The 26,242-nt window shown below is 43.1% G+C and overlaps 1 protein-coding gene across 1 annotated transcript in view; it reads left to right on the top strand.

Moving 5' to 3' along the window:
- Nucleotides 1-26,242, top strand: part of LOC112260895 (ski-like protein) — a 40,460-nt gene that overhangs the window by 3,207 nt on the left and 11,011 nt on the right. The window contains exons 2-4 of the mRNA XM_024436264.2: nt 1-151; nt 22,150-22,248; nt 23,839-23,903. The exon at nt 1-151 is cut by the window's left edge and continues 1,207 nt beyond it. Coding sequence (XP_024292032.1) covers nt 1-151; nt 22,150-22,248; nt 23,839-23,903 — 315 coding nt within the window. The remainder of the gene's footprint in view (nt 152-22,149; nt 22,249-23,838; nt 23,904-26,242) is intronic.

Raw genomic sequence — 26,242 nt, 5'->3', positions numbered from 1 at the left:
GAGGACCTGTCACTGGGGCTTTGACTCGGCCAAATGGCCGTGCTACCTGCAGCTGGGGAGGAAGTACCTGGGAACGGCAGAGGAGCCGCAGCTCAAACAGCTGTTGGAGGACATGAAGGACAAGTTCCACTACAACCGAACCAGCGACAAAGTAAGTAACGAATGACTTATTATTGTGTTTCTGAACAGATATGTTTGCGTTAGACTACTTCGTGTGGTTGCACTGTCATTGGGAGAGTCTAGAGAAACCAGCCCTTGCTATGTGTAAGACGATACATAGGGGACAGGTTACATTCTTCCTGCTGCCCATATGGTGAGATTTCTTTGGAGATTTACCCTATTGTGTTTTACCCAAAATACTCAGACTTTTCTGTTTCCATGTATGCGGACTAGTACCCGTCGCTCACTGGGCCATGGCTCTGGCGGCTCTGCTCTGACCTTGGGCCGAACTCAGGCCCTCTGTACTTTTCAGATGGCATGGCAGGTAGCCTAGCGGTTAAGAGTGTTGGGCCAGTAACCGAAAGGTCACTGGTTTGAAATCTCAGAGCAGATTAGGTGAAAAATCGGTCTGTGCTCTTGAGCATGGCACGTAACCCTAATTGCTCCTGTAAATCGCTTTGGATAAGAGTGTCTGCTAAATGACAAATGTAAATTTACATAACAAGGACTAACTGAACTTGAGCACTTTCTCACAAAGCAACTGTCTAATTTTATTGGTCAAACGCACACATGTAGCATGTGCTGCTGTTGTACATAACAAGGACTAACTGAACTTGAGCACTTTCTCACAAAGCAACTGTCTAATTTTATTGGTCAAACGCACATATGTAGCATGTGCTGCTGTTGATTGTGCTCGCCCCAAGCCTTTAGTGTCACATTCCTGGTGGGAAACATAACACTTGCGCTGACATATACATGGAAACACAACAACACTTGCGCTGACATCTACATGGAAACACAACAATACTAGCGCTGACATCTACATGGAAACACTGGCAACTCACTAATGTGGGGGTAAGTCAAGATGGTGTAGTAGATCAGAGCGGGGTTGGACAGGCTAACAGCTGACCAGCTGGTCTCTCCTGCTCTGGGTCACGTGTGTGTGTGTGTGTGTGTGTGTGTCACACACAGGGGAAGAGCATCATTTGTCCTTCGGGTCAGCTGGAGGTCACTAGAACCATCAATAGGCAAGAGCACTGACTGGACTAGTGGACTCTCCCTCGCATACTCTGACCTCTGGGCAAGATAGGGGGGACAGTTTAGATTCATTAAGTTCATCCCTCCCCTATTTAAATGACCTTTTTAAGCATTCCAAAGTAATTTTTGTCATTCAATTTGTTGATGGTTTTAAAATACAATTTAAGTGGAGAATCTTAATTGAATTCCTTCTTAGTCCAGGACTAGGCTGACTATCTGTCTGGGGAAACAGCCTATGATCTTTATTCGTACCACTGAACTGGAGTGTGCAGTAACCGGCAACCCAAGCCCATACATGGGCGAATGCCCAAGTTGCATTACCATCACCACCAGTGCTGTTCACTGAAGACCAGAACCAAACAGGATTCTACAGAGCAGAGTTTTAAAACATTTTTAAAAATGTTTTTCTTAGTCGTTGTATAACAAAAATGAATTAAAATGGACAGTGGGAGAGAGCAGAGCAGCAGGACCCATAGAAATGGCCAACAGGACCCATAGAAATGGCTGACTCCAGCTGAAAACAAAGCTCTAGATGGTTTCTCCTCTGACTGGTTCATCGCTATGACAGGACCTCTCTACTTAATCAAACTGGACTATTAGGGTATGTCACAAATAGTACCCTTTTTTTTCTATATAGCGCATTACTTTCTAGGGCTCTGGTAAAACAAATGATGTACTATATAAAGGGAATAGGGTCTAGTTTGGGACGTAGGCTTAGTTTTTTTGCCTTGTCGTTTTAATGATGGCTCACTAAGGGAGAGTTGACTTGTTAGATGACCCTGACTTCAACTGGTGTTTTCCAGGTAGGCTGCTTTGAATTCAATGAAGCCTGGCAGGTTATGGGTTAAACAAGAGACTATGGACTCCCAAGTGTTTTTATAGTGTGTGTGTATTTCTAGTGCGTGTGCTGTGCAGGTGTGACAACACTGCTTGCTGTACAGTCATTTGGCACTCCCTGTCTGCTGTGTTTGTCTGGCAGAAAGAGGGGGAGGGAGAGGGGCCCAGCCTCTCCCATATGTTTCAATTTGTGTGTGTGTGTGTGTGCCGGAAATACCGTCTGGTGTCTAGTCTAGCGCCCAAACCACATTCCTCCCTCCCTCCTTCCCCTCCCTCTCGCACTTTGGCTTGGTCTGCTGTGTTTGTCTGAGTTACTCCTCTCTTACATACAACTATGTTTTTTTGTCAACTTGACGTCCACCTTTTCTATCTGAAAGGTATTGCCGGTATCAAAGCCAACCCCCCCCTCCTCCTCCTGCCTAGCAACCCGGTAATCATTTCGGTAAAGTTCTGCCTACAGCTTAGTATGAAACAGCCTTAATGCTGAGGCGGAATTGGCACGCGCTGCCCTCTTAAACTCTTGACGGTTGCTAGGCAGCGCCAGTTAACCATCCTCCTGCCAGTTGTAGACTTTGTGAGACATGTCACTTCTGTCTCTCTACATAGCCCACCACTAAGCATGCATTGTTTTCTTAATCACTGGATGGAACCATTTTAAGAACTTCTGTGGGAATAAATATCACTGAAAATATTGGAATAAAGTAAGTTTAGTGCAATTTGAAGGTATGTATCAAATTGTTGCTTACTGAAACTCCTAAGGTCATCCACTCACTCATATGTAATACATTTGAAGCAGTAGCCTATACCCGCGTGTGGTCAACTAGATGATAATTTCAACACCGTTTTGAGTTGGACAGCGCCATCGGGCTGCTTAAGGAAAGTGTGGGGACTCGTCTTGATAAATCAATCTATTTCAGACTTTTTATTTTCACTGAATATCCGTTTGCACATTTTTAAATAATACATTTTTACAATTTCACCTGTATACAGTGTGTGAAATGAAGTAAGGAGGTAAGGCAATAAATAGGCCCATAGTGGCGAATTAATTACAATTTAGCAATTTACACTGGAGTGATATATGTGCAGATGAGGATGTGCAAGTAGAAAATACTGGTGTGCAAAAGAGCTCAAAAACAAAACAACATGAGGTAGGTAGTTGGTTGGCTGGGCTATTTACAGATGTGCTGTGTACAGGTACAGTGATCGGTAAGCTGCTCTGATAGCTGATGCTTAAAGTTAGAGAGGGAGATATAAGACTCCAGCTTCAGTGGTTTTTGCAATTCATTCCAGTCATTGGCAGTAGAGAACTGGAAGGAAAGGCCACCAAAGCAGGTGATGGCTTTGGGGATGACCAGTGAAATATACCTGCTGGAGCACGTGCTATGGGTGGGTGTTGCTCTGGGGACCAGTGAGCTGAGATATGGTGGGGCTTTACCTAGCAAAGACTTATAGATGACCTGGAGCCAGTGGGTTTGGCGACGAATATGTAGCGAGGGCCAGCCAATGAGAGCATACAGGTCGCAGTGGTGGGTAGTACATGGTGCTTTGGTGACAAAACGGATGGCACTGTGATAGACTGCATCCAATTTGTTGAGTAGGGTATTGGAGGCTATTTTGTAAATGACATCGCCAAAGTCGAGGATCGGTAGGATAGTCAGTTTTACGAGGGTATGTTTGGCAGCATGAGTGAAGGAGGCTTTGTTGTGAAATAGGAAGCCAATTCTAGATTTAATTTAGGATTGGAGATGCTTAATGTGAGTCTGGAAGGAGAGTTTACAGTCTAACCAGACACCTAGGTAGTTGTCCACATATTATAGGTCAGAACCGTCTAAATTAGTGGGGGTGCGGGCAGCGATCGGTTGATGAGCATGCATTTAGTTTTACTAGCATTTAAGAGCATCGAAAGAAGGGCCAGATGTATACAGAATGGTGTCGTCTGCGTAGAGGTGGATCAGAGAATCACCAGCAGCCATAGTGAAATCATTGATATATACAGAGAAAAGAGTTGGCCCAAGAGTTGAACCCTGTGGCACCCCCATAGAGACTGCCAGAGGTCCGGACAACAAGCCATCCGATTTGACACACTGAACTCTGTCTGCGAAGTAGTTGGTGAACCAGGCCAGGCATTAGCTACGGTTAGGCTTGGGAAATGTCAGCTGAGGTGATTGAATTTTAAATATATATATATATTTTTCACCTTTTAACCAGGTAGGCTAGTTGAGAACAAGTTCTCATTTACAACTGCGACCTGGCCAAGGTAAAGTAATGTTCATGATCGTCGTGTCTAGTTGGTTCCTTTTATTAGAACATGTTAAACTACGTAACATGGCAACAAGTGGTTATTTTGCTCTTCACTTAAAGGCCTAGTCTCAACCAAAAGCCTAACTTCACTGACTTGTCTCAATGTGATTTTTTTTGTTTTGTTTCACTGAATAGGCCATTTGGTTAATTTAGTTTCTGGCTGGGTAAATATGTGTAGGGGGGGTGGCATAGCTCATCTATTATATTTGCTCATCAAGGTCTGTTCAGAAACATTTAGCATGCAATAATGTAACCTAAATCAAGTGTAGACTTTTATTATTTTCTTGGTCGCATAATGGCAACTCCAAAAGTCCGCTGAGGTTGTGAAATATGAGCATGAGACTTGCATGCTTTTGAAAATAGGATTGCTATTATTTTCTATCAGTATCAAGGTGAAAATACACAAAGTAAGTAACGCTACGCCTGCTCCCTATCAAAGTGCAGTGAGGGTAGGAGAGAGATTCATTGTGTGTCAAAAAGCCATAGGTTTGGGCTCTGTTTCAAAATAACTTTTTATTTGACAGCAGTTCCACACGTTCCCGTGACACAAGTTCTGTGGGAAAAATATTCTTTGTATTTTATTCTGTTATATTCTTAGTATAAAATAAACTAAGTGGCCAGTTTATTAGATACACCCATCAAGTAACAGGTCGCGCCCCCCCCTTTTTGCACCCGGAACAGCCTGAATTCTTCAGGACATAGAAACATGAATCAATTCAAGGGACCTAACGTGTGCCAAGAAAACATTCCCCACACCATTACCACCCCGAGCCTGTACTGTTGACACCAGGCAGGATGTGGTCATGGACTCATGTTGCTTACGCCAAATCCTTCCTGACTCTGCCATCAGCATGACGCAACAGGAACTGGGATTTGTCGAACCAGGCAATGTTTTTCCACTCCTCAATTGTCCGGTGTTGGTGATCGCGTGCCCACTGGAGCAGCTTCTTAGCTGATAGGAGTGGAACCCGGTGTGGACGTTTGCTGCAATAGCCCGTCCGTGACAAGGACCGACAAGTTGTGCGTTCCGAGTTAGAATTCTGCACACCACTGTTGTACACACCACTGTTGTACCACTTATTTGTCTGTCTGTGTTCCGCCTGTTAACTTGCATGATTCTTGCCATTCTCCTCCTCCTCCTCCTCATCAACGAGTTGTTTTCTCACACAGGACTGCCACTGTTCGTCGGACAAATGGAATTATTTTTTTCATGGGGTATATTCAATTAAAATAAATGCCCACCCACATCTGCAAACTACTACTACCACTCCTCCCCGGCAAGCCGGCATGCACACGGGAGGTATAAAACACGTATACAGGCAAGAATGTGGGTAAAAATGGGCTTGTTTTATAAGGGGTTCATATAAACAAAGCTCAGTAAAAAAAAAAAAAATACAGGAAAAATACTGTGAATCCTATCAGATTGACAGACCTGGGGTCCACTCACTCACAGACGCATCTCCACTGCAGAGCAGACTAATACACACCTTCAGCAGGACACATGATACACCGTAGGGTGTGTGAGACCCAAATGTCTCTGTAATGAGCTGCAAATAACTGGAAGTTAGTGACACATCCCTGTGTGTCTCACTCATCAGAGGTCCTCGTGTCTGTGACAGTTTCAGGTGAAGGTTATTTTTTGCCCTCTATGCCTGAAGGGGGGGATGACTGTTCTGTATTCTGCCTAGGGTGGGAGAGGACTGTTCTGTCTTCTGCCTGGGGGTGGGGCACTGTGCTGGTGCTGTATATATATTTTTTTCTCTGTCTTGGTTGTTTGAACTTGTTTTTCTGTCTTCTGATTGGTGGAATTTTAATGTTGACTACTTTACAACATTTGTACTACACTGTGTGTTGTAGTACACGCACATTCACGGTCCGCTGTAACATGAACCTGGGCTGTTCTGAAAGGGCACAGAGCAGATTCCTGTAAAGGTTCTGTTGTAGAGGAAGCAGGTGACTGTCTGTTCCAGGGTGACATTATCCCCCCCCATTAGAATGGACATAGGAGTGTGTGAGAAGTCTCCCTGCACTGGGATTCCCTTCTAATATCTAACCCTCCCCTTGTGTGTGTGTGTGTGTGTGTGTGTGAGTGAGAGAGAAGTGGACAGACTGTAGGGCTGGTCCCTAGCTGCTAGCATTCATCCTCCAGACTGGGACTGCCTCAAATGGCACCCTATACAGTGCACAACTTTAGACTGGGAGCTCCACAGAGCCCTGGTCAAAAGTAGTGCACTTTAGGGAATAAGGTGCAATTTTGGGAAACAACCCAGCCACCTGCTGATCTACCACGCTGACTGACTCACTGTTTCCACATCCTGCTGGAAGTTGAAGAGCGAGAGAGGGGGGAGAGAGGCTGAATTGTAGGGTTGAGCTGTATTCAGATTTCCATACCTTCATTCCATGCCTGTGCCATCCTGGGTTCTACATTATTACCGCTAGTGCACAGAAGGGGAGCATTATCCCCCAAACGTAACACAAACAAACAAACAAACAAAAAAAACGGCACTTATCCGAATGCTAACGCAATGCTAACAAGTACTAAGGAATTCTCATAGCGGATGCTGTCCATAACCGATCTCGACAAACCATTTCTGTATGGACCTCAGTTTGTGCACATTGTCATGCTGAAACAGGAAAGAGGATTCCCCAAACTGCTGCCACAAAGTTGGAAGCATAGAATGTCCTTGTATGTTGTAGCGTTAAGATTTCCCTTTACTGAACTATGGGGCCTAGCCCGAACCATGGAAATATAGCCCCACACCATTATTCCTTCTCCACCGAACTTTGGTTGGCACTATGCATTGAGGCAGGTAGCATTCTCCTGGTATCCCCCAAACCCAGATTCTTCCGTCGGATTGCCATTAAGTTTTACTTTTTTATTTTACCTTTATTTAACTAGGCAAGTCAGTTAAGAACAAATTCTTATTTTCAATGACTGCCTAGGAACTGTGGGTTAACTGCCCTTTCAGGCGCAGAACGACATTTGTTCCTTGTCAGCTGGGGGATTTGACCTTGCAACCTTCCGGTTACTAGTCCAACGCTCTAACCACTAGGCTACCCTACCACCCCAGAGTCCAATGGTGACTAGATTTACACTGCTCCAGCCGACGCTTGGCATTGCGCATGGTGCATGGTGATCTTAGGCTTGTGTGCGGCTGCTCAGCCATGGAAACCCATTTCATGAAGCTCCCGACAAAGTTCTTGTCCTGATGTTGCTTCCAGAGGCAGTTTGGAACTCTGTAGTCTGTTTTGCAACCATGGAGAGACGATTATTACACGCTACGCGCTTCAGCACTCGGCGGTCCATTTCTGTGAGCTTGTGTGGCCTAACACTTTGTGGCTGAGATGTTGTTGCTCCTAGACAATTCCACTTCACAATAACAGCACTTACAGTTGACTGGGGCAGCTCTAGCAGGGCAAAAACTAGACAAACTGACTTGTTAGAACGGTAGCATCCTATGACAGTGCCATGTTTGAAAGTCAGTGAGCTCTTCTGTAAGGCCATTCTATTGCCAGTGTTTGTCTATGGAGATTGCATGGCTGTGTGCCCAACAAAAATGTATACACCCGTCAGCAACGGGTGTGGCTGAAATACCCAAATCCACTAATTTGTAGGGGCTCCACATGCATGAACAAAAGTACCTCTCACACACTCCGGACTCCGACCATTGCTCATCCTAATATTTCTTGATTACATTCTTCTTTTACTTTTAGATTGGTGTAGTGTTGGCTATTACTGCACTGTTGGAGCTAGGAACACAAGCATTTTGCTACACCCGCAACATCTGCTAAACATGTATTTGACCAATAACATTTAACCGCTGTTTTGGGAAACTAGTACCCGTAAGCTTCATAATAAAACAATTACCTGACTGGCAAAATGATGACTGCAATATGCTTTATTACCTAGTGCACAAGTTGACTGCAGTATTTATTTAAAAAGTACTAATATTCAAAGCCCAAAAAGTCACTTACCAAAAGGCTAACAAGTATTAAGGAATCCTGATAGCATTTAAGTTAGACAACACTAACGACCGCATTGCAAAAGTTTTGTACAGTTTCTGACCTAAAGTATGTATACTAGTAACTTAAACCCTACTCAGTTTTCTGCACGCACAAAACTAATGCTAGCTGGCAAGGTTCTTTATCCAGGAGGGGATTCTGCTGTTACCAAGCAAATGCTTGATTTTGGAAGAAGCTAACCACTTAGCTCTAGATAGTTATTAGCATGATGTATTAGTTAGGTAGCTATCTGGTGGTTGTGAATTGCAAACTGTAATTAGATCACCTGGTGCATGCTGCACTACTGTGCGTGACACAAGGCTCCGGTCTCTTGTCGTTGTTAGCTTGTAAACAAACACTAGGTGACCAGGGACTACCGTGAGTTACATCATGTGACCAATGACATGAACACAATGTTCTCTATCTCAAGTTGACTACGTATGTACTTAAAGTAGCTACAGATTCAAATGGATAAAAAATACAATTATGAAATAGTTTGAAAAACAATCCCCTGGCTTTTTCCAGATACTACGGTATACCGCCCAAGCCTACTCAATTGCGTACTTCTCTCGTACTCAACCCTCAACCCCTCCCTCTGACCTCCTCCAATGGGTTTTTGAGAAGGTGAGGACCGAGACTTAACTTCTGGAAGTGTGTTTTCCCCAACGGCTGCTGTTTCCATATCCTTATTTGAGTGTTGAGAAGTCAAGGCCCTTAGTCGTGTACTTTCCTATGGAGTGACGGAGAACATGCCTTCAGAGAGTGAGAGAGAGCTTAGCTTTGTGTGTGTGTCTGGAAACCCTTGGACTGGTACAATGTGCACATTGACACTGTGTAAACAGTGGCTGGCTGACGAGAAGTAAGGGTTAAACTAACACACTGATCGGGGGGGGTGGATTCTGTGAGGCTACTGGAAGTGTGTTTTTCCCTAAAGGCTGCTGTTTCCATATCCTTATTGGAGTGTTCAGGAGTCAAGGCCCTTGGTTGTATTCAGTAGGTACCAAATGGGGAACAATTGCCACCAGAACTTATCCAATAAATGCTAATTTTGGGGTTTTTGCTTCAGTGTTTTGCTGCAATGATTTCTACTGAACACAACCCCGGTCTCGTCTCTTCATTGGTCCATTGTGCCTAGTGTAGCCACTAGTGATGCTCCGATATGACATTTTTGGCCGATACGATATCCAATATTTTCCTTGCCAAAAAAACGATACTGATATTTAAAATTTTAGCGGACTTTTAACTATTTAACTGCACTAGAATTCTTAACGCACACACATGGACGCAGCGGTCTAAGGCACTGGCATCTCATTGCAAGAGGTGTCACTACAGTCCCTGGTTTGAATCCAGGCTGTATCACATCCAGCTGTGATTGGGAGTCCCATAGGGCGGCACACAATTGGCCCAGCGTCGTCCAGGGTAGGCCGTCATTGTAAATAAGAATTGCTCTTGACTGACTTGCCTAGTTAAATAAACGTTAAATACACACCACACTGACCAAAATGATATTTTGTTGGCATTTATACATGTCCCCATTAACAGTAAAACATCATCTCAACCTATTTCTTTCACATACTTGCTGTGGTGTTTCATTCCCAACCAGGATTTCTGTGGAACTCTGTTTGCTTGTCAAAAGAGACGTGTCAAATAAGCTTGTTGATCAATCAGGACCTGAATATGACTGCACCTCACATAATTTAACACGTTCATCATTTTTTGAAACGTAGTTATTACACATTGATTACACTATCACTCATGTCTTATGTCACATCGATTCATTGATACGTATGCTATGATGCTGGTGACATTGTCTCGCACACCTACAGTGCTGGGCATGAATTTAACAAATAAAATAAAAGCAAGCTAGCTCATAGATGCAAACAATGTTCTTCCCCAAAACCATAATCTGTTTCAGTAGCTTTGGGCAACGGGGTTAAATTGCTTCCTAGCTATTTATTTTCATGAACTTTAGTTCATGTTCAGTAAGCGAACAAGTGGAAACCTAGCTAAAACTTACAAGGATTCCTAAATCATTGCAAAGAATAATGAAAATGACTGCAGATTCTACTGGTCATTGTTTTCAGGCGGTTGTATTGGTGCTAGCTAGGTACAAAGCTAAAGGTAGCTACCCCAGAAGTTGCAGTTCGTGACCTGTGTTTGCAGACTTTTTTTTTGTATAGCTTTGACAGTGCTATTGTATCTTTTTTGACCAGCAAAGACCCAAACAGCATTCCATAGTATGTATGCATGTCGTGAAGCTAATAGCAGTGATGCTATTACTGTTTAACTCTGGTAGGGCAACATCTGAAAAATAGCGCACTTGGTAGTGTATCCCGTTGCTCGACCAGCCGGCGAAAGCCAACATCACTCACGACAGAGAACGGTTGATTGTCAAGGGCAATTAATTCCATTATCTTGGCGTTAATGGATTTCGCCTTTTGAGTTGCCTTGCTGAAATTTTCTTACTCTTTCAAATGACTGCTTAATCCACAAAGCAGACATTGTGGGCAAGGTTATGAATGCTGTGTTGCATATGTAGTGCAACATTTTACGTGGCATCATTACAAAATGTGCATACCTAATATAATGTAGGTACGTTTTGACATCGGTTTTGCACATCGGCGTTAGACTAGACATTGGGCCGATACTGATGTTGGCATTTTTAGCTAATATCATCCGATTCTGATATTTTTATTTGTTAATAATGTGCATCCCTAGTAGCCACTGTACCTAGTAGCCTAGCTAGCCTCTCCTCCCTTTACCAAGGGCTCAACGCCAAGGGCTCAACGCTGACTTGTGCGCCTAATATGAAAAATGTAGGTGAACAATCTAAACCATTTGAGGTAATAAAGCTAGAATCCTTCATTTTTCTAGGGAAACTGGTGCTCGTACAATTTTAAATTCCAGGTTACACAGCAAAAAAATATATTGGTGCATGTGCGAGTAAAATGTAGAGCCCTGCATTTACCTAGTAGCCTAGCCAACCTCTGCTCTCCTCCCTGTAATGTCATTAGGGTGTTAGTTAAACCTGGTTCACACAACACCTGGTGAATGAGTGACCTCCTTCAACATTAGTTTTGGGTCTCAAATTTTGACTTACCCAAACTGACCCAATGTTTATTTATTTATCATTTTTGGTAATTTTACCCTTTTTCTCCCCAATTTCGTAATATCCAATTGCTATCTTGTCTCATCGCTGCAATTCCCCAATGGGCATGGGAGAGGTCAAGTCATGAGTCCTCCGAAACTTGACCCGTCAATCTGCACTTCTTAACACCCGCCTGCTTATCCCGGAAGCCTGATGACCGAAGTCAGTCTGCAGGCGCCAGGCCCGCCACAAGGAGTCGCTAGAGCACGATGAGCCAAGTAAAGCCTCCCCTAACACGGGCGACACTGGGCCAATTGTGCGCTGCCCTATGGGACTCCCGGTCATGGCTCGGACCCCAAGTCTGTAGTGACGCCGCAGCACTGCGATGCAGTGCCTTAGACTGCTGTGCTATTCGGGAGGCCTAACTGACCAAGTTTTTAACTGAAATTTGAACTTGGCCTGTCATATTTGTTCACACCAAAGATGAAGAACCAGGTTATCAAATTGTGACCCTGACGTGTATTTCAACAATGGAATAGTCATGTAATTGTTTTCTCAACAACTTGTACAGCAACGATCTGGTAATGATACAGCATTGCTAGTGTCAATAGAGACGTTGGTGAGATAAGACTTATGCTTTAAAATAGGTCGGTGACGATACCAGCATGAAAACACGAAGCAGACCAAACTATTTGATCCTTTAAAATCCTGCTGTATTTAAATTTGTGTGTTTTTTATGTTTTGGAAAATAAATACATTGAATGACAATGTTTCTTTCCAACATTAGGGCTTTTTTTCCCTAAAGAAGTTAAATCTGTTTTGTTTCATTGCCACGGTACTGTTTTGCAATACTGGTATCGTCCCGCCTCTACTATAAAAGATGACGTTAACTAAACTGGCAGCTCGTTAGTGTGTGTGTTTGGTGTCTAAAACAATGAGGTAATGAGGATGACGAGTGTTTGAACTTCCCCCTGAGACACACACACACACACACACACACACACAGACCGATAGGGTGGTTGGAGAGGTTTTGTCTTCTCTGATTTAAAGGCAGAGATTCTCGGTGCGTGACTCCTTGGCCTGGTTGTGAAATACCTGCTAGTCTGTCTGGAGGGACTCCGTGTCCTAATATACACACTTTCAGATTATAAAAGGACACTTGTGTGCTTGTTAGGAATGTGTGTGAGGCTAGGAGCATTTAGATATAATTTTGTTCTGAGAGCAGAGAGAGTGTGTGTGTGTGTCGTTAGGGCCTAGACGGCAGCTGCGGTGCAGACAGCTGCTTTTCTGTCTTCCTCTATTTACAGACCAGTGACTTACATTACCACAGACCAGTCTCTCTCCTCAAATTCTTTCTCGTTCTCTCTCCTTGAATTCTCTCTCCTCGCGCTCTCGCTCTCTCTTCTCCTCACGCTCTCGCTCTCTTTTCTCCTCGCGCTCTCGCTCTCTTCTCCTCGCGCTCTCGCTCTCTCTCTCTCCTCAAACACGTCTCCAGAACTGCTCGTGTTCACTAACTTGCATAACTATCCTCTTTTATTGTTCTAATGATTCTACTCTTATATTCATAAGTTCTGCAAGGTTCTAGAATGGATCTTCCCAGACAGTGTGTCTAGAGCCCCCCCCCCACACACACACACACGTGCTTTTAAACAGTCAATGTCCCCTTGGGCCCAATTTAGAAGAGGGTAACAAAATAAGTGTTGCAACGATCCGATAAGGATCTGTCTGGGAGGAGAGGAGGGAAAGAGAGCCTAGAGTATTAATCTAGACAGACAGCTAAGGCTAGGAGTGTATTATAAACTGCGTGGTTTGAGCCCTGAATGCTGATTGGCTGACAGCTGTGGTATATCAGACCGTACACCACGGGTATGAAAACATTTTTTACACTGCTGTAATTACGTTTGTAACCAATTTATAATAGCAATAAGGCACCTCAGGGGTTTGTGGTATATGGCTAATATACCACGGCTGAAGACTGTATCCAGGCACTCTGCGTTGCGTGGTACATAAGAACAGCCCTTAGCTGTGGTATATTGGCCATACACCCCACCCCCTCGTGCCTTATTGCTTAATTATAGCCGCCCAGGGGAAAGGCTGAGCTGCTACAGGGTGAAGGGAGGAGAGGGGGTCGGTCAGTCTAGGACAGCTGGTTCCTGCTGTTGTCTCGGTCAGCCTCCCCTTTCTCTTTTTTTAAATGTATGTATATATATATAAGATATATGTGTATATATATATCTTTCTCTACATAATGCTCAGACATGCAAAAACCCTCATGCAGCAGCATGTTATGAAATCCCCTCTCCTACCCCGCGGCACTCCTCTCCTCTCCTCCTGGGTGAGACTAACTTTGACCTCACATAACTTCCACTGAACGGAACACTCAGCCTGGAACAACCCACCTATTCAGCCAATCACACGCTAGGGTGGGCCTACCTCAGTGTCTCTCCTCTCTCGCTCTCTCTCCTCCCACTCCCCCTTGTCTCTTTCTCTCCCTCATCCCTCAAGGCCTGCCTCCCTCTTGCTCGCTCTCTCGCTCTGCCAGTTTTTATTTGTATTTTTCTCAAACACTTTCTTTCCCCTCTTTCGTAAAAACAATCTGTTCATAGCTCTGGACGAGAGTCACTACATTATTTCAAACCATCCCATCTATGAAAGAATCTTTAAGAGTTACTAGGGAAACCGAGCAGTGCTCCTGCCCTGTTTTTCTGTCAGGGGCACGGTCAGGGGAAGGAGCTTATTGTAACTGCAGCTAGTTTACATAGGCACTCCAGCCAAGCAGTCAGGCAACCGTCTGAACACACAGACTGCTGTTCCCTTGTCTCACTACTTGACCTCGATAGACTGTGCTGGTTCCAACAACAAAGGAAAGAGGATAACTAGGAGAACATGGAAAATAGGTTATTCGCATGAGACCAGCCCCCCAATTTGGCACCTTATTCCCTATGTAGGGAATAAGGCCCTATAGAGAATAGGGTGCAATTTGGGATGCAGACTAGAATAATTACTAGTAAGTAATACATTAATTGAGTTAACCAATGAAAATATTTAACTGCCCAATGTCTGGTCTCCTAGAGCAACCAGGGGGCTGTGTGTACATATGTACTGTAGAGATGTCTGTGTGAAAGACTCCTCTGTGCCCAGCCCCTGTTGGAACTGTGATTGTTAATGGTAAGATGTAAATGGAGTGAGGCCCAGACATGCCCAGACTTTACACACAAGACAGTGCTAAATACTCAGACACAGGAACTGTAGTGTGTTCAGACCCCCTAGACTTCTTTCACATTTTGTTACGCTACAGCCTTATTCTAAAAGGGATTACATCGTTTTTTTCCCACTCCTTAATCTACACACAATAGCCCATAATGACATAGCAAGAAGAGATTTGTAGTAGTATTTTTTATTTTTTTTGCAAATGTGTAAAAAAAACAACCTGAAATATGACATTTACATAATAATAAGGAACGTAACAAAATGTGGAAAAGGGAAATGGGTCTTAACACGAATCCACCATATAAAAGCAGTGTCATCGCTCTCTCGATTCAAAGATGGGGGGAGACCAGAAATGGCATTAAAAGAATCCTCTTCTCTTACCACTCAATTAGTGCCTTCACACAGTAGTCATATCTCTTGACTTATTCTGTGAGTCTTTCTGGGTAAGTCTCTTAAGAGCTTTGTTGCACATCTGCATTGTACAATATTGGCATATTATTCAAACTCTGAAGTTGCCAGACAGCCATTTTCAAGTCTTACCATAGATTTTCAAACCTATTTTAGTCAAAACTGTAACTAGGGCACTCAAACATTCAATGTCGATCTGGTATGCAGCCCCGCTGTATTTTTGGCCTTGTGTTTGAGGTTATTGTCCTGCTGAAAGGTGAATTCCTCTCTGTGTCTTTTCGAAAGTAGACTGAAGCAATTTTTCCTCTGGGATTTTGCCTCTATTGCCTTTTTTTATCCGAATCTCCATTCCATTTATTTTTTGTGTGTGTCAGTCAAGTTTGGACACCTACTCATTCAAGGGTTTTTCTTTATTTTTTACCATTTTCTACATAGTTTGTCTAAACTATTATTCTACTATGAAATAACACATATGGAATCATGTAGTAACCAAAAAAGTGTCAAACAAATCAAAATATATTTTTATATATGATATTCTTCAAAGTAGTCAACCTTTGCCTTGATGACAGCTGTGCACACAATTCTCTCAACCAGCTTCACCTGGAATGCTTTTCCCACAGTCTTGAAGGACTTCCCACTTGCTGAGAACTTGTTGGCTGCTTTTCCTTCACTCCGTGATCCAACTCATCCCAAATCATCTAAATTGGTTTAAGGTCAGGTGATTGTGGAGGCCAGGTCATCTGATGCAGCACTCCATCACTCTTCTTCTTGGTCAAATAGTCCTTACACACCCTGGAGGTGTATTGGGTCATTGTCCTGTTGAAAAACAAATGATAGTCCCACTAAGCGCAAACCAGATGGGATGGTGTATTGCTGCAGAATGCTGTTGTAGCCATGCTGGTTAAGTGTGCCTTGAATTTTTTTTAAATCATTGTGTCACCAGCAAAGCACCATCACACCTCCTCCTTCATGCATCACGGTGGGAACCACACATGCGGAGATCATCCGTTCACCTACTCTGCGTCTCACAAAGACACGGCGGTTGGAACCAAAAATCTTACATTTGGACTCATCAGACCAAATGACAGATTTTCACCGGTCTAATGTCCATTGCTTGTGTTTCTTGGCCCAAGCAAATGTCTTCTTCTTATTGGTGTCCTTTCATAGTGGTTTCTTTGCAGCAATTTGACCATTTTGGCCTGATTCACGCAGTCTCCTACCGAAGTAGTGGAGATGTGTTTTTGACGCATTTATTTGGCATGCAATAGTTGAGGCTGGTAACTCTAATGAACTTATCCTCTGCAGCAGAGGTAACTGGGTCTTCCTTTCCTGTGGCGGTCCTCATGAAAGCCAGTTTCATCATATCGCTTGATGGTTTTTGTGACTGCACTTGAAGAAATGTTCAAAGTTCTGGAAATTGTTCCACATGGACTGACCTTCATGTCTTAAAGTAATGATGGACTGTTCTCTTTCTCTTTGCTTATTTGAGCTGTTCTTGCCATAATATGGACTTGGTCTTTTACCAAACAGGGTTGTCTTCTGTATACCACCCGTACCTTGTGACAACACAACTGGTTGGCTCAAATGCATTAAGAAGGAAAAATTCCACAAATGAACTTGAAACATTGCACACCTGTTAACTTATGGCAAAGATCCCACTAACGGGATCGATATTTTTTTCATATTTTTTACCTTTATTTAACTAGGCAAGTCAGTTAAGAACAAATTCTTATTTTCAATGACGGCCTAGGAACCAGTGGGTTAACTGCCTGTTCAGGGGCAGAACGACAGATTTGTACCTTGTCAGCTCGGGGATTTGAACTTGCAACCTTCCGGTTACTAGTCCAACGCTCTAACCACTAGGCTACCCTGCCGCCCCGTGATATGACAACATCCAGTGAAAGTGCAGGGCGCCAAATTCAAAACAGCAGAAATCTCATAATTAAAATTCCTCAGACATACAAGTATTTCACACCATTTTAACGATACACTTCTTGTTAATCCCACCACAGTGTCCGATTTCAAATAGGCTTTACGGTAAAAGCACCACAAACGATTGTTAGGTCAGAGCCAAGTCACAGAAAAACACAGCCATTTTTCCAGCACAAAAATCAGAAGTAGAGGGAGAATTAATCACTAACCTTTGATGATCTTCATCAGATGACACTCATAGGACTTCATGTTACACAATACATTTATGTTTTGTTTGATAAAGTTCATATTTATATTAAAAAAAATATTAGTTTACATTGCCGCGTTATGTTCAGTAGTTCCAAAAACATCCGGTGTTTTTGCAGAGAGCCACATCAATTTACAGAAATACTCATTATAAATGTTGATGAAAATACAAGTGTTTTACATGGAACTTTAGATACACTTCTCCTTAATGCAGCCGCTGTGTCAGATTTCAAAGAAGCTTTACCGAAAAAGCAAACCGTACTATTTGAGTACGGCGCTCAGAGCCCAAACAAGCCAAAAAGATATCCGCCATATTGTGCAGTCAACAAAGTCAGAAATAACATTATAAATATTCACTTACCTTTTTGATGCTCTTCATCGGAATGCACTCCCAGGAATAAATGTTGGTTTTGTTCAATAATGTCCGTTATTTATGTCCAAATTATTCCTTGTTAGCGCGTTCAGCCCAGTCATCCAAATTCATGACGCACAAGCAGACAAAGGTTCCGTTACTTCGTTTGACATGTTTCTACGGCCTGTAACGGATCATTCTTTAGGATGTTTTTAACATAAATATTCAATAATGTTCCAACCGGAGAATTCCTTTGTCTGTAGAATTGCGATGGAACAGAGCTCGCTCTCACGTGAATGAGCGTCACTAGCTCAAGGCATTCTGGCAGACCTCTGACTCATTCGCCCCAACTTTATAGTAGAAGCATCAAACAAGGTTCTAAAGACTGTTGACATCTAGTGGAAGCCTTAGGAAGTGCAGCATGACCAATATCCACCTGTATCTTCAATAGGAAATGAGTTGAAAAACGACCAAACTCAGATTTCTCACTTCCTGGTTGGATTTTTTTCTCTGGTTTTTGCATACAATATGAGTTCTGTTATACTCGCAGACATAATTGAAAATGTTTTAGAAACATCAGACTGTTTTTGTTCCAAATCTACTAATAATATGCATATATTAGCAACTGGAACTGAGTAGCAGGCAGTTTACTCTGGGCACCTTATTCATCCAAGCTACTCAATACTGCCCCCAGCCATAAGAAGTTGAAATGCATTCCAGGTGATTGCCTCAAGCTGGTTGAGAGAATGCCAAGAGTGTGCAAAGCTGTCATCAAGGCAAAGTATGGCTACTTTGAAGAATCTCAAATATAAAATATATTTTGATTTAACACTCTTTTTTTTAATGTACTACATGATTCCATATGTGTTCTTTTATAGTTTTGATGTCTTCACTATTTTTCACAATGTAGAAATAGTTTTTAAAAAATGAATGAGTAGGTGTCTAAACTTTTGACTTGTGCTGTATATACAAATGTATGTGGACACCCCTTCAAATTAGTGCATTTGGCTATTTTGGCCACACATAAAATTGAGCACACAGCAATCTCCATAGACAAACATTGGCTGTAGAATGGCCTTAAAACCTGTTAAGCCTACCCCCTACTTTTTCGAACATTCTGTTAAAAATCGCGCAACATTTCAGCGTCCTGCTACTCATGCCAGGAATATAGTATATGCATATGATTAGTATGTGTGGATACAAAACACTCTGACGTTTCTAAAACGGGTTAAGTCACGGCTGTGACTATAACAGAGCGTGTGTTTCATCGAAAAGCGCAAGAAAAACTGATTACTGAAAACTGGAAAAAATATCAATGCGCCACTTGCATGTATTGTCTATGGGACAGCAAATTAAATGGGGCTGAGATTGCAAGTCCTACAGCTTCCACACGATGTCGCTAGTCTTGTCAATTGCCTGGACGTTGTTTCTTGGTCAAACGAGTTAGAGAGACCCCATTCCTTCCGGTCTCCGACAGGAAGTTTTGGAAGAGAGATTTCCGAACATGATTTGAAGACGTGGAGCTATTGAATACATATCGCCTCGTGATCAATTTGATAGATTATTAACGTTTACTAATACCTAAAGTTGGATTACAAAAGTATTTTGAAGTGTTTTGTGAAAGTTTATCGTCGACTTTTTTCATTTTAAAAAATGACGTTGCGTTTTGAAACTGCGTTTTTTTCTGGATCACACAGTTTCCATAGATGGATATTTTGGGTATATATGGACCGATTTAATCGGAAAAAAGACCCAATAGTGATGTTTATGGGACATATAGGAGTGCCAACAAAGAAGCTTGTCAAAGGTAATGAATGTTTTATATTTTATTTCTGCTATTTGTGTAGCGCCGGCTACGCTAATTCTTTTGTTCGCCTTCAGGTATTTCTGGGTGTTGCATGCTATCAGATAATAGCTTCTCATGCTTTCGCCGAAAAGCATTTTAATAATCTGACTTGTTGGCTAGATTCACAACGAGTGTAGCTTTAATTCAGTACCCTGCATGTGTGTTTTAATGAACGTTTGCGTTTTAACGAGTGCTATTAGCATTTGGCGTAGTGCATTTGCATTTGCTGATGGCTAGATGGGACATCTGCATGTCGGGTGGGCTTAAGAGGTTTTAATGAAGAGCTCAGTGACTTTCAACGTGGCACCGTCATAGGATGCTACCGCTCTAACAAGTCAGTTTGTCTAATTTCTGTCCTTATAGCGCTGCCCCGGTCAACTGTAAGTGCTGTTGTTGCCTAGTGGAAACTTCTAGGAGCAACTTTGGTTCAGCTGCGGAATGGTAGGCCACACAACCTGACAGAATGGGACTGCCGAGTGCTGAAGTGCATAGCACGGCGGGGGGGGCAACTCCATATAAAAGACTATGATTTTGGAATGAGATGTTCAACGAGCAGGTGTCCACATACTTTTAGTCATGTAGTGTGCTTCTAAATCTGGTTCATCACTACGATAGTGGAAGAAATGTGAGTAAGGCTAAAGTAGCTAATTATCTTCAGCAAGCTAGTTGCACACACCCTGTCTTCTCTGGCCGTTAGGAACCTCAGGGGGGCCCCCAGAATAGAACCCTGTCTTCTCTGGCCGTTAGGAACCTCAGGGGGGCCCCCAGAATAGAACCCTGTCTTCTCTGGCTGTTAGGAACCTTCAGGAGACCCCCTCCCCGTGAGGGTTTTGTACCAAAATGCAGTGACGTTGTCTGTGTTACAACTTCACTGTGTTACAACTTTGTTAGTGTTGTTTGGACTAATAGCCTACATCACCCATTTCACGTACGCAGTCTGCATGCCATTCCAGGACAATGAGGGTCGGCCCGTACATAATGTGTAAGCTATAACAAATAGTTTGTGCCGCACTGTGAGGGTATGACCTGGGGCCATTATTACAAATACGTTGGATGACACGAAAGCACACTCAGCGTACTGGCATCCCCATTTCTGACCGTCTTTGGCGCCCAGGGGTAGGAGGGCAGAAATTCAGGGTCGTCCACCCCCGTCATACACTCCCGTGCACACACAGCTCCCTTCATCCTCCCCCGGGTCACTTCCTCTCCTTCACTGCTCCGCTTCCTGTAGCCTGATGGCTCGTGTGTGTGTGTGTGTGTGTGTGTGCGCGCGTGTGTGTGTGTGTGCGTGTGTGTGTGTGTGTGTGTGTGTGTGTGTCGTCACTACCGTGTAGCATCACATGACACATTCTTCATCAGATGAGATTCCTCCAGGCAGGAATCTTTCCTGTAGTTTCTACATCCGTTATAGAAATAATTCTGTACTCTCAATCCAATATTCCCTGGTTTCATGTGTGTGTGCGTGCTGTGGTGTGCTTACTGTAAAGCGTATCATCCCTTCCACCCACTCATGCTTACTACAGTCATTTAGAATAGTAATTCTAAAGAGTCCTTGTTACCCCGGAAACTGACTCAACCGCACTAATGCCCGGCCATCCGGTCTTCTTCGTCAGCTGTTTGTTCCAACAAAAAAAAACAACAACTAATGACTGTTAATTTATTTCATCCATAGTCGTGGACTCAAGGCTGACCACATTTAGTCCACTGGTCCGTTGTTTGATCGATAGGCTGTTGGTTGACCGAGATATTTTATTGAACAGTAGCAAAAAATAAAGCAACTAATTATGGTGTACAAGACACCTATCTGATTAGATCCTGTCTGAGTGGACTGATGCGTTGTCGAGGCGTGGGGATGGCACAGTCCATCACTCTTAAAACGTGCTACTGAAATTGTATATGGTTATAATATGTAAGAACAATGGTGCAAAAACAAATATAAATTCTCCTGTGTTTGGATAGTGGTCGCTGTCCGCGGTTCTGAAACGCATCGGTGCGCTGTTGCATTGGCGCCTTTTCCTAGACAATGTTGCTACGGTGCATTCGGAAAGTATTCAGACCCCTTGATTTTTTTTTCACATTTTATGGTATTTCTCACGGTCAAGTAAAAAAGTGCATCTCCCTGTCGTGCAGTGACCACATAGATGCTCCTCTTTGGGTAGCCATGTCTTTTTGTGTTTCCCTTTTCTCTGTAGCCAATTTGGTGGGCGACGAGCCTGATTTTGGTCAGGATCTGTCTCTGTTTTGTATCTGACAGAGTAGAGATATTATTCCAGTTTGAATAGTCTTTTGAGGCCCAATAGCAATTTTAGTTTATTCAGAGTTTTTATCAAATAGGTGGTTTTCATTTCTGTAAGAATTTGTTTTCCCGTAGTGTTTGTGTAATCGGTCTCTGTCCCACAGGCCTCTCTGTCCCACGGGCCTCTCTCTTCTGTCCCACGGGCCTCTCTCTTCTGTCCCACGGGCCTCTCTCTTCTGTCCCACGGGCCTCTCTGTCCCAAAGGTGTATGTCCTTATGTTTGTTTCAGTGCAGTTTGAACTTGTAAGCGTGTGTGCAATTAATTAATGTCTTTAAAAAATCCTGGAAAATTATGTCTGGGGGAAGAGTGGAAGCCTCTGGCTAACTCCCTCTTTCTGTGGTACTTTTACGTCACTGTAATTGTTCTGCGTCATAGCCTTCAGAGGCCTACCTCTGTCTCAGGGTCTAACTCTCTCTATGTCTCTGTGTTTCAGAAGGTGGTAGAAGAGGACGGCGAGGTGAGAAGATCGTCTCCTCCAGAACCTCTAGCGTCTCTTAACAGTAAACTAGCCGACAACGACGCAGGGACCAAGGTACGACACACAGGAAGTGGCGTTCTGCTCATGCTGCCGACGTAGCTGGTTGCATTGACGACACTGACCCCTCCCCCTAACATTTGTTCCTCTGTATACCAAAACTTTTGTACTTTTTAAAGTTTTTTTTTTGTACTAGAACATGAAAAATGGTTTGCTAGAATGTGTTTACTTTCACTACTTTTGTCAAATGTGTCTCGCGTCTTCTACCGAGTTGAGAGAGAATCAATTCTGTCGATCAGCGCAGCCGATAGCACCTTGTCTGCGCCACGTACCCACTGCTAGCTGTAGTCTGTCCCGAGGAACCACCGAACTCACTGGGAGTCCTCCACTCATGCTGCACAGAAGTTAATACGCTTCAATAATGCAACACGGCATGTCAATGTTGACATTTTTAATTACTGTTCGCAAAACAATGTCCGTTACAGGCTAGAACATTTAAAAAATGCAAGAAGATACCGGTAGCTTCCAGCTTTGTAGGCTAACTTTCCTCTCTAGCTTACAGCTGAAGCTAGGGTCAGTTCACTACCCTAGTACCTTGTTTGATATGCAGACCATAATGAAAGATCTTTCCGATTGTCACAAAACTCTATCCATTCACTTTGTGCCCCCAGTCAAGATCATCTTTGCTCGAGCCTCGATCTGACTGTGTGTGAATGACGTCATGGGTCTTAAAAAGAGCGCGCTCACACACTTTATAAAATAAGAGATTTCTTCTATGCAAATGTTGTTGATCAGTACAGAGTTTCCCAAATATAAGGGAAACAGATTTGTCATCTGTAGCTCCATGAAATCAGCCAAAACAAGCTCAATAACTCAATGCATGCACACACTCCTATTGAATGTACGCTAGCCTTTATTGTGAAATAGGTCTAGGCTACTTCTTGGTTTATCAATAGGTGAGAGATTTTACCAATCAAACTTGATTGGTTGCATACACGTATTTAGCACATCTTATTGTGGGTGTAGGGAAATGATTACCATGAAGTAGTTATATTGGATGGGTTGGGGAAAAACAAAGGCAAATTGATTGTTTTTAATTAATGAATACATTGAAATGTCATGATATTTACCTCAAAAGATCTGTCTGGATTAAGGACCTTTCTGTGACTAATAGAACGTGCCTCGTTATTTATATATATATATATATATATATATATATTTATATTTATTATTGGTGTTCAGTATTGTGATACTAAACCTGGTATCGGTATCCAAGTCAAAGTTCTGGTATCGTGACAACACTACCACTGACCTTACTCCAACCCCCTTCACCTGAATCCTCACTCCTCCTAAGCACGTAACCCGACACGCTGGGTTCGGGTCCCGACACGCTGGGTTCGGGTCCCGACACGCTGGGTTCGGGTCCCGACACGCACCCCTGTTGAAATTGCATGCTTCATCCACCACTCCTCTCAAGCATTTAAAGGCAGTGTTCAATCTTCTCTCAACTCCTCACATCACCCTCCCCTAAATGCACACAATTATAGCTACAAACATTGACATTCAGATATTATACATCTACTGATCTGTTTTATCGAGATGCAATGAAGACTCAGTATATTAAAGGGTTTATTATTGTTTCTGCAGGTTCAAGGCCAAGCCCAGGCTACTCTGGTGTTCCCCCACATCAAGGAAGAGCCCAGTCACCCCAGGTATGTTAATCTTTACTACCCCTTAACCCTTTATCCTCTCTCTTCTACCCCCTGCCACAACGTTCTATCACCTCCCAGACACCCCACCATGTTGCACCCCAGGTTTGTTTCCTTATTTGGATCTCTCTTATCCCACAATGGAGTCTAATCTTATGAGTACTGGGGACTGGCTAGCTATGTTTCTTCCTCGTTGGAAGACCTTGCCCGTGACAATCCATGCCAAGTAACTTTCCAAGCATCTTCCTAGGGAGTGTTGCTGTAGCAGTGCTGAAACCCCTGCTCTGCTTCCTACCTTGCCTCTAGTTGGACCGACTGCATGTGTCCGTGTGAAGTTGTGGTCCACCGCTCATTAATCTGGTCCAGATGAAGGCTGAGATTAGCTGGATTACAGGAGGCAGGGCAGCACGTGACATGGTAGACACAGGCAGGTTAGACTACGGGATTACAACTGACCCCTGGTTGGGACACCAGACCATGGCTGGTCAATGGTTTTTACAACAGGTTGCTACTAAAGTGCAATGTTAAAATATGTGTGTTTTCATGTAACAGGGGTGAGTCCCTGTAACATGTCCTATAGTATAGAAACAGTCATTTGGTTTTGGGTAAACTGCTTTTAATTTAACAATGCAAGTTAAGTGGAATCAAACGATGAAGTCAAAATTACATTACTAAGCGACGGTGGTCTCTCTGTCTATTTACGACCCATATACAGTGCTGTCAGAGTATTCCTACCTCTTGATTTATTTCACATTGTGTTACAGCCTGAATTCAAAATTGATTAAACTAGATTTAAAAAACAAACATTTATACACACACACTACCCTATAATAACACATTGAACCTGTTTTTAGACATTTTTGGTAATTTATTGAAAATAAAATACAGATATCTACTTTACATAAGTATTCACATCCCTGAGTCCCTACTTTGTAGAAGCACTTTTGGCTGTGATTACATCTTTGAGTCGTCTTGGGTATGTGTTATCAGCTTTACACATCTGGATTTGGGGATTTTCTCCCATTCCTTGCTGATTATCTCAAGCTCTGTTAGGTTAGATGAGGGAGTGGCGGTGAATAGCAATCTTCAAGTCTTTCCACAGATTTTCAATGGTATTCAAGTCTGGGCTTTGGCTGGTCCACTCAAGGACTTTCACATTCTTGTTCTGAAGCCATTCCAGCATTGTTTGGCTGTATGCTTGGGGTCATTGCCCTGTTGGAAAATAAATATTTGCCCCAGTCTAAGGTCGTTTGCACTCTGAAGCAGGTTCTCATCAATAATTAACCAGTATTTTGCTCCATTCATTGTTCCCTCTATCCTCTAGCTGAAAAGCATCCCCATAGCATGATGCTGCCACCACCATGCTTCACGGTAGGGATGGTGTTAGATGGGTGATGAGCTGTGCCCGGTTTTCTCCAGACATAGTGCTTTGCATTCAGGCCGAATAGTTACATTTTTGTTTCATCAGACCGCAGAATATTGAACCTTTTAGGATCTGTCTTTCACGTGCCTTTTTGCAAACTCCAGGCGTGCTGTCATGCCTTTTTCTCAAGAGTAGCTTCCATCTGGCCACTCTTCCATTAAGCCCAGATTGGTGAAGTGCTGTAGAGATATATTTAATCCATTTTGAATTCAGGCTGTCACACAACAAAATGTTGAATAAGTCAAGGGGTATGAATACTTTCTGAAGGCACTGTACGTATGATAACCATGTGTCTGTCTATCTCTCTTGGCCTGTCTCTTTGTCTGTATATGTATGATAAGGTAAATGTTATGATCTGTCTCCCTGTCGCACTCTCTCAATTCAATTCAAAGGTCTTCATTGATATGGGAAGCATGTTTACATTGCCAAAGCAGGTGAAATAGATAATAAACCAGAATTAACAGTAAACATTACACTCCAAAGGAATAGAGAGATTTCAAATGTCATGTCTATATACAGTGGTGTAACCATGTGCAAATAGTGAAAGTACAAAAGGGAAAATAAATCAAGAAAATGATGTTGTATTTACAATGGTGTGTGTTCTTCACTGGTTGCCCTTTTCTTGTGGAAACAGGTCACAAATCTTGCTGCTGTGATGGCACACTGGTATTTCACCCAATGGATATGGGAGTTGAGCAAAATTGGATTTGTGTTAGAATCATTCAAATCATAGGCTCCCGAGTGGCGCAGCGGTTTAAGGCACTGCGTCTCAGTGCTAGAGGCGTCCCGGGCTGTATCACAACCTGCCGGGATCGGGCGGCTCAGCGTCGTCCCGGTAAGGGGAGGGTTTGGCCGGGGTAGGCCGTCATTGTAAATAAAAAATATGTTCTTAACTGACTGGCCTAGTAAAATAAAAAAT

Source organism: Oncorhynchus tshawytscha, linkage group LG10 (genome assembly GCF_018296145.1).
Source record: "Oncorhynchus tshawytscha isolate Ot180627B linkage group LG10, Otsh_v2.0, whole genome shotgun sequence".
Lineage (NCBI taxonomy): Eukaryota > Metazoa > Chordata > Actinopteri > Salmoniformes > Salmonidae > Oncorhynchus > Oncorhynchus tshawytscha.
Note: the sequence above shows the minus strand (reverse complement) of the source record. Positions and strands in the feature narration are given on the sequence as shown.